This window comes from Anticarsia gemmatalis, chromosome 15 (genome assembly GCF_050436995.1).
Source record: "Anticarsia gemmatalis isolate Benzon Research Colony breed Stoneville strain chromosome 15, ilAntGemm2 primary, whole genome shotgun sequence".
Taxonomy (NCBI): Eukaryota; Metazoa; Arthropoda; class Insecta; order Lepidoptera; family Erebidae; genus Anticarsia; species Anticarsia gemmatalis.
The window spans coordinates 625,645-635,505 of record NC_134759.1 but is presented as its reverse complement, the minus strand read 5'-3'; the positions used below and the strand labels follow the sequence as shown (position 1 = coordinate 635,505).

At 35.9% G+C, this 9,861-nt stretch overlaps 1 protein-coding gene across 1 annotated transcript; it reads left to right on the top strand.

The window, feature by feature from the left end:
- Positions 1 to 3,678: 3,678 nt before the first annotated feature.
- Positions 3,679 to 6,546, top strand: LOC142979071 (cytochrome P450 6B2-like). Its single transcript, XM_076123831.1, has 2 exons — positions 3,679 to 5,111; positions 6,246 to 6,546. Exons 1-2 carry the CDS (start codon positions 3,749 to 3,751, stop codon positions 6,440 to 6,442), a joined length of 1,560 nt encoding a protein of 519 aa, XP_075979946.1. The 5' UTR covers positions 3,679 to 3,748; the 3' UTR covers positions 6,443 to 6,546.
- The last annotated feature ends 3,315 nt before the right edge of the window (positions 6,547 to 9,861 follow it).

Below are 9,861 nucleotides of genomic sequence, written 5' to 3'. Positions count from 1 at the left end.
ATTATGACCCATTCTCTCTTAAGTAACGCAAACGAAGTTGCGCGGGTCAGCTAGTCTCTAATATCCATTTACACTACAACTCAAAATGTTCTCTTATCAAAGTGATTGCATTAACCTATCTTTATTACAATCTTCATTAACAAACCTAATAAACTAAAAAGAACCCAAAAGCACAAAACTTACAAGAAAGATTTCTTGTGTTGTCTCTATGCTGGTTTTACTAAATAAACTTTCTTCTTTCTTTCTTTTTTACATACGCAGATCTCATCAGTGATGTCTTATATAAAGGTCAGGTGAGTAGTACTTGTAACAGGTGGTCCTGTATGATAAGATGTATGGATGGTGTGTGATATGACGATGTAAATAAAGCTAGAGAAGTTTGTAAAGATCGCAGCAAGTGGAGCTCTTTAATCTCTGCTTAAACCTATGAGAGAGAGGGCGTGGTTATATGTACCTGTAAATTACTATCTACTTCAAGATATTTATTCTAAAAGAAGGTGTGACTATTGCCTACCAATATCAACCTTCGAAAATCGGATAGTTATCGACAAATGTTTGAAAAACTGATAAGCGCCCCTGTGAAACTATTTTATCCAAGTAATTATTATTTTTAGAATGTATTGAGGTTATATTTAGTATATACAAAAAAAAAATCACGTTTAAAACTGCCATTGTAGCCTTGGGCAGTTGCTACAAAGACACTGGACTGGCTGGACAAAGTGCTGTTGCTCTTTTTACGGTTCCGTATTCAAAAGGTAAAACGGGACCCTATTACTATGCCGTCGCAGGCTGTCTGTGTCCAGGCTGTATCTCATAAACCGTGATAGATAGAAAGCTGAAATTTTCACAAATGACATCAATTTATCAATGACAATGTATTTTCGTTGCCGGTATAACAAAAATTACTAAAACAAAATAAAAATGTTAAAAATGGGTCCCATACAGTAAACGTGATTTTTTTTATTCATATTAGGTCGGGGAAAAAGTCTTTTCGCATTATAGTATGTATGAACTTGTAATGAAATCTTTTCTTTACACAAAAATGGTCGATATTTGGGTACCTTACGACCTCACTGAAAGAAACCTAATGAACCGTGTACTCATTTGTGATTCTTGAAGCCAAAGTGATTTTATTACAAGTTCATACATACTATAATGCGAAAATACTTTTTCCCCGACCTAATATTATACTGGTGTTTGGTAACGAGACCGTTATACGCGAATAGCCTTGCCCTACCTATATTTTGTAGGATTAAGTAGTGTATTTTAGACACCTTTGCTTACATCTTCAGGTATATTATGCGTGATGTTGTCACAATCAGAAATCACACATTTAATCTAAAGAATGACATCATTTTGTCATTAAGATAAAACTTAACACAATAATATTGTGTTTAAGATAAAGAGCTTAGTGCCTATCACTATGTATTATAGTCTAACAACTTAGTAGGCAGTCTTGTATGCAATACGCAAAATGTGCAAAGGTATATCAAATTCAGTATTTAGAACTACAGTGACCTATAGGCTTATGCAGCTGATGGTGGCCTGTTTGATACAGCTAATGTATTATGGTAATACGCAAAAATATAATTGGGATCTAGATAAATCGTGCATGGTAAGGCGCTCTACTAATTTGTCAGACTATATTATGACAAGTTACTGTATATCTTTGATAACTTCTATTAGACTGATTAATCTCTTAATCTGCTACTGTAGCGCGGTCGGCAGTGTATACGACTGTTGCGCATAGTTTGCAGTTTCGATTCCCAGACCGGACAAGATGCTTTTGATCGTTTTCTAATAGATTTATATACTCAATAGTCATACGGAGTTTGTAATAGGTGTATGTTAATAGACTCGCCTCCTATTACATTGTAAAAGGTGAAACTTAGCTGGGTTAAATACACCTTATAGTATAACGGGCGTAATGTTATGCACGTATGTTAAAATTTAATCGCTATTGCCTGATAATTTTAACCACATGTTATTAAACGGTTTTTGTAACAGATAACAACCAGGAAGACAGTACTTTGTATCAGGTTCTCAAATAAAATGAATTTTAAAAATTATGACCCATTCTCTCTTAAGTAACGCAAACGAAGTTGCGCGGGTCAGCTAGTCTCTAATATCCATTTACACTACAACTCAAAATGTTCTCTTATCAAAGTGATTGCATTAACCTATCTTTATTACAATCTTCATTAACAAACCTAATAAACTAAAAAGAACCCAAAAGCACAAAACTTACAATTTACTCTCTTTAAAATGCATATTCTCTTTAAAAAAACCTCTTTCACAAAATATTTATTCACGAGCATCTAGTTTCGTTAGCGCAAAGTGTTACAGTTGAATTCAGGCATAATGAGCAAAGCCTTTGCTGACAATTCGACTGAAAAACTTCTGGAAAAAAAACTACATTTCATATTTTTTTCACGTGAATTAAAGTGAATGGCCGCTGTAAACGGCAAAGGGCGAAAGTTAATGATATTTCTTGTGGACGTTTTATGAAAACTGTGTTGGTTATAGTGACGTAGAACTTTTACTAAGATATCCTACTAACTGGTACCTATCAAAATAGTTCAATCAACCATCTTTTTGAATAAATGAATTGAATTGATTTAAATGAATTGAATTGAACCCGAAAATTTTGACAGACTCAAACTAGTATTATTATAATCGTCAAGTACAGAAACCAACTTTAGCGTGCTTCCCGAAGTACGGAGACACCCGGCTCAAATATTACTTAGCGCTCACCCATCCATAATATGTCCGCAACGAAGATTGCTTAACCCAGAAACAGAAAACTGATAATTAAACGCATCTAACTATAAATGCCCTAAAACTAGTTTCATTGAGGAGATCTACTTCAAGCCTCAAAGTATTATCGTGAGAAAATCTGGGAAAAATACGAGTATCGCACATTCACAAACAAAGTTACGAAGCTTCACATTGCAGCCGAATGCATGAGATCAGCAATATCAATCACAGTCCTTGAGTGACTGTCAACGCTTCTCTGTCAATTATTCAAGACACTATGAGCTGAAAACTGCTGACAATACAGCAATGAAAATGGACCACGCAGTATTTGACGTTAGCAACGAGCAACGAAAAACTATGAATTTTGACGCCAGTCTTTAAATCTAAATTTCTTCAAATATTGAAGGTGTTCGTTTATGACTTACTCTATTCTATTTTGACACGGAGTTTGCAGTATCGGATAAACATACCCAAAATTCATAAACCATAGTTAGACTTACATTGTATTATAGATAGATTTGTAATAAGGAAAAAATGGTTTAACGAGTGTCACTATGACTATAGGTTTTGTATCTTAACCGATGCTTAAGTACATATAGACATGTAATCCAAAGGTGAAAAAAACTGATTTACGTTGCGTTGTTCAAGGCTCTATTCACAAAAGATATGCCTCATAGATTTTTATATGAAATATATACGTGCCACTTAGTTGTCATTTAATAGAGATTAACTAAAACTATTGCTTAATAAATGCAAAAATACTTACGTATCATACAAAAAAGTGATTCAATACCTGCAGAATATTAAATCATAATCTTGAACTGAAGCCTTTGCGCAGAAATGTATCATTAACCAAACCGTTATCGGATGACTCAAACCCAAAAAGTATCGCGTAGCCTATAAATACAAAACACGCTTGTCATCATTTGCAGTTCAAACTATTCTTCTCGCTACTTACGTTCAGCATACTAAGTCCGCGTACTCCGACAAAATGTTTCTATATTTAGTATTAATTATACTCGTACTAATTTACTACACAATAACAAGAAAATATAATTACTTCGCCAAAAAGAAAGTATCACACGTTAAACCAACATTTCTGCTCGGAAATTTTGGAGACTTCTTATTACAAAAGAAAACTCTGGCCGAAGTTGAACAAGATATTTGCAAACAGTTTCCAGATGAACCGTTCATTGGAGCTTACTACGCTACGGAGCCGGTACTAATTCCTATTGACCCTGAAATTATCAAGCATATTGTTACCAAGGACTTTTATTATTTCAATGGAAGAGAATTGTCTGAACATAATGACAAGGAAGCCGTGTCATTAAACCTCTTCGGTACTTATGGAGACAAATGGAAAGTTATACGACAGAACATGACACCTCTGTTCTCTTCGGCTAAAATGAAGAAAATGTTCCACCTCATCCAGAACTGTTCGTATGTATACGAAACAATGATCGATAGAGAAGTGGCCACCTCTAAGGAATTAGAAGTCAGAAGCTTAACATCAAAGTATACAGTAGAATGCATTACAGCCTGTGGTTTTGGAGTCGAAGCAAGAACCATGGGACCTGATCCTAAAAATAGTCCCTTTTTCGAATTAACACTAACGGCGACCTCACCGCCAGCCTCGTTGTTCTACAGACGGGCGATACGAACAGTCTGGCCGACCATTTTCTATGGCTTAGGATTTCAAGTGTTAGAAAAACAGATTGATTCATTCAGGAATATGGTGACGTCTGTAATGAGAACCAGGAACTACAAACATTCTGGCAGGAACGACTTTTTAGATTTAGTAATGGGATGGAAAGAAAGCAACCAGATAGTTGGTGACAGCATGAAAAGTCTCAAAACTGGTGAAGCACATAAGGTGACCTTGACAGCTGATGATGATCTGTTAGTAGCTCAATGTTTTGTCTTCTTTACTGCTGGATTTGAAACTTCTTCAACTACTTTGAGCTACACTCTATACGAGCTAGCTAAGCATCCAGAAATACAGGATAAAGTGTTGGCAGAAGTGGACGCCTACTTAGAGCGACATGACAACAAACTGGTTTATGAATGTATTAGTGAACTGCCTTACCTTGAAGCTTGTACCGACGAGACCATGCGTCTGTATCCTGTCCTAGGAGTAATTCCTAGAGAACAAATGGAAGACTATACCTTTCCAAATGGTGTAAAGATTGAAAAAGGTATGAGAGTACACTTGCCCGTGTATTATTTGCATCACAACCCGAAACACTTTCCAAATCCTGAGGAGTTCCGCCCTGAAAGATTTTATGGAGATGAAAAGAAGAATATCATTCCGTATACTTACATGCCGTTTGGAGAAGGACCAAGAACTTGTATAGGTAAGTTTATTTTTATAATTTTGTGTAAGTCAGCCAATACAGAAACAGGCGGAAGACTTTGAAGAGACCTTTGCCCAACAATAGCCTTTAAAAAAAATAACCTATTTACTGGTATTATAGGGGTATCCTAGTAGAATAGAACATGAATTAACTGAGTCGTATTACGATAAATATAGATATATTATTATCTATAATTAATTAAATAGATAAATATATGTCTATATAGATATATCTAAACGTATATCTATTTTTATCTTGTTGGTTATATCTATATTTATAGACTACGTAATATTGTTTGGGTTTAAGTCGTCTGATAACAGGTTGGTCAATGATAGATATAGACATACAGATAATGACAATAGTTATCAAAGTAATTGATTGATCTATATACTTAACTAGCTGACCTGCGCAACTTCGTTTGCGTCACATAAGATAGAATGGGTCAAAATTTTCCCCGTTTTTACTAGTACTCTGCTCCCATTGGTCGTAGCGTGATATATAGCCTACAACCTTCCCCGTTAAATGGGCTATCTAACACTGAAAGAATTTTACAAATCGGACCAGTAGTTTCTGAGATTAGCGCGTTCAAACAAACAAACAAACAAATTCTTCAGCTTTATAATATTAGTATAGATTGAACCTTAAAAGTATATTTTACGTTCGAGTATGTCTGAGTGTTACAAAAAAAGATAAAAAAACAATCGAGAATATTTTTTTTGCATTTTGGCAAACGATGACTTGCATAACAATTCAAACGTTTGAAGTAAGTGGTAAAATCTTCGCTCATTATTGATATTAATGTTTATATTTTTCGTTGGGCGCAGTGGTTAACGTGGTATCCTCACCGCAATAAACATAGCATCGCGTGTGGTGGGTTCGAATAATCGGGCCCTCGATAAATTTTAAAATTCGAATTATATTAATTAGAAATAATTATTACTTGCTCTAACGGTGAAGGAAAACATCGTGATGAAGCACTTAATGAGGGCATACAATGTCCCCAACCTGCACTTGGCCAGCGTGGTGGCCTAAGGCCTAACCCCTGCCCCTCGTTTGGAAGGAGACCCTTGCTCTTAAGTTAAGTGTCAGTTCAGAAAAACGCATACAAGTATTTATACTTATTATTATTTCCAGGTATGCGGTTTGCAAGAATGCAGATGATGGCAGGACTGATCACGATATTGAAGAAATACCGCCTGGAGCTGGCAGCTGGTACTCCGACGACGCTGAAGTTCAAACCGTATTCTCTTATCACACAACCAGAGGGTGGTATCACTCTGAAGTTTATTGAACGAGAGGGTTGGGAGAGCAGAGCCTTTGTAAAGGAGTAGAGGGCCAGTTTTGTAAACCGTGGTATTTTTTGGAAATACGCAGTTCATTTGTTATTATACTATCTTATTATTTGAAGCAAATAAAACTGAATTAGAATAGATAATGTACGTTTTCTTTCACATACCGAACAAATGATATTTATTTTTAATCAAACGTAACTTCGAAAAGTCATTGGTGTGTGCCTCGAGTTTGAACCTGCAACCAATTGCGTGGGAGGTTTATATCACTCGGCTGCCACTGATTACATTAACTAAGTAAAACGATAATTAGAAAAAATACAACAAAAGTAAAAGTCAAGTTTAAGATTTAGGATTTAATACCTCACATAATAATACTATAATTTTTCTAAACACCCTAACGTCTTGGTTAAAACGATTCTTCGCTATTTACATGAAACGCCTCCCAACTAATAGCCGTTCCACTTACGCAAACCATTAATATCTTCTTATATTACTGTATTCCCATTAAAACAGCCATAAAACATCGGCCCCTTATTATTTATGCGTTCTTATAGGTTTATTTTATACGTACGCAAAACATACAACTTTTAATTTATTCCTAGCTTCGTTATTGGCTGTAGCTGAGTTAAATACGATCAATTTCGAAAAGAATATTCAGACTTATAACCCTTTCCCGACCTTCTGACCAGCATATTTTAACCAATAAGCGTATCTTTACAATATAGAAGGTCAGCGTTTTGCCATACACTTGACACGTTACAAATCTAAAACAGGCTATATGGGCAAAACTTAACAGAAATAATAACCGAATAGCACTTTGATTAAACCCGAGACATTAGCATTCGTGTTGTCGTATACACTGACGCAAAGACCAAAAGGGCAATTAAATTATAATAAATTTAACCCATTAATGTCCCACTGCTGGGCAAGGGTCTCCTCCCGTAATGAGGGAGAGATTAGGCCTTGAGTCCACCAAGTGCGACTTCGCATGCCCTCAATAAATGTATTAAACAAATTTTTAGGCGTGCAAGGTTTCCTCACGATGTTTTCCTTCACCGTTGGAGCATGTGATAATTATTTCTAATACACACATAACTTTAAAAAGTCATTGGTATGTTGCCTTGGGTTCAAACCTGCGACCACTTGCGTGGGAGGTGTCAACTTATACCACTCGGCTATCACTGTGCAATTAATGAAAGTAAATAAAAAATGTAAAGAAAATTTTCGGTGAACAGTTCCTTTTGAAAAAAATGTAGGTACTTATTCTATTCGCATGCGCCACTAGCCTCAAGGGAAGGCATTGCAGAATTTTCAATTTTCATCTGAGTCCAATTTCAATCTATTTTCAATATCTGTCGATTGGCATGTTTGGACGTGAACGACTTTGCAAAGGATAGCAGGTGAACGTGCTAGGAACCGTGTTTTGGTAAAAGAAAATTTGTTTGGTGAATGAAATTATTTAGACATGCAATTGTTGTGTAACTTTACAGCAACATACGTACATAATATCACGCATGTTATACTTGAGGTAGTAGGCTGATGTACATATATAATGATAATCCGAAGAAAAAAGGGGCCTATTGGGCACGTATTAACCTCCAGACGACTATCGAGAAATATTTTAAAATAAATTAGTATTATACCAATAGCACTTTATCCGATTGAATCGAACTTAAGACATCATGATTAACAGTCGCATACTCTACCGACTGCGCCACAGAGGCAGTCTTCTATTAAGAAATAAATAAATAAGTACTATTATAGATAGCATTAAGTTTGATGTCGGCACGCCGCAAACCGAACAAGTTCTCAACGAAACCGCAAGATGTTTTACTGAACACTTACAACACTTCACAATCATTGAGATACCACACACTTCGTGTTAGTTAACAACCGGTTGCTATTGCTACTTATATCACAAAAAAACATGTAAAAAACGTGTACTTATTTATTGTGCCCACACTTAGACATAAACACAGTCTGACTGAATGTCGGTCAAGAGGACATTATTTATGACCCGAGAATATAATTATAGTTCAATAACTTAGTAGTAGCCTTGGCACGCACGATTTATCTACATTCTCATTAATACTGGTAAAGAAGATGTATCAAACAAACTGTCGTCAGCTGTATGCCGGTCACTGATGTTAACATTCTGATTTTGGTATACCTCCGATAGCCGCGAACCTTGCGGGCACGGCTCTCTACTAAGTTATTGAATTATACACTCGAGTCAACTCACTACATTTTTGTATTTATTTCTTGAACAGCTACAAAAATGGTTAAAACAACCAGTCGTTCTACCAAGTTGTACGATACAACAGCAGTTGAAATTATACGAAATTTAATATGAAACTATGTGCCATAACTCAGAGCAGCACCACATGTGTCAGCCGCGAACTTTTTGCGAAACGGGCATTTTTTAAAACTGTAAAAATGTTCGTCGAAAGTTTTGATTACAAAAACTGTCAAATGTATTTCGCTGATCCCTTATGTGTGTTTTTTATTATGTTGGTTTTATGTAGTGTTAGTTTATTGTGTGGCATATTTTATAGATGCTGGAGATAACGCTGCTAAGAGATTTTCTCGTGAGTAAAATGTCAGCCTCGCAGTTAACCTTAGAACGCAGTCTCCGAACTGCCTGTGTGGTGCGGTCAGTAGTGCATCCGATAGCCGACCTCGAGTTCTCAGGTTTGATTTTCGGAATCGGGCAAAGTATAATTAGTTTTTTCTAATTCAATGCTAAATACTACGGTTCGCCAAATAATAAGGGACGAATTAGGGACCAGCATTTTGGCCTACTATATTGTAGTACTATTGCTATTATGAATAAGCAATTAAATGGAAGGATGCCATATTTTTTGACACCATGACTATCCCACAACTGAGCAAGGGCCTCCTCTCAAAAAAACGGAGTGGTTAAGGCCTGGAGTTCACCAAGCTGGCCAAGTGCAGGGACTTTGCCAATAAATACTAGTCATTTTTTCTTAGCTTCAACTTTTAGATCAAAGTCTTAATAACTTATTCCTTGAACGCGAAATCATACGTGAGTGTTGTATTAAAACAGTTTGATACAAGTAAGTTTAAGTTTGAGAACTATCTCGTGATTCTTAGAGTGAAGCTCTCAATCTTTGAGGCAGTTCGTAAGTAGTACTCGGAGTCGGTGTAAAAATCTTTTGTTTGTTTGTAAAGAATGTTTTATAATAAATATTAAAATTGATTTGACTTTATTAGACTCGCCCCCTATTAAATGGGTATTACATTGTTTATGGCGAAATGTCTGTATATTTTATACATATGTATCTGCCTACATCTTTTTTTTATTCTATCGCATAGTGGTCAACCTAGAGTTAAAGTTGTTCATTAGCCAACGGAATCAAGCCAAAAGGTCTTCGACGTGCCCTAACGACTGTAATCTTAGAACAGATCAACCGGGACCGATTTTGTACGTGCCCTCC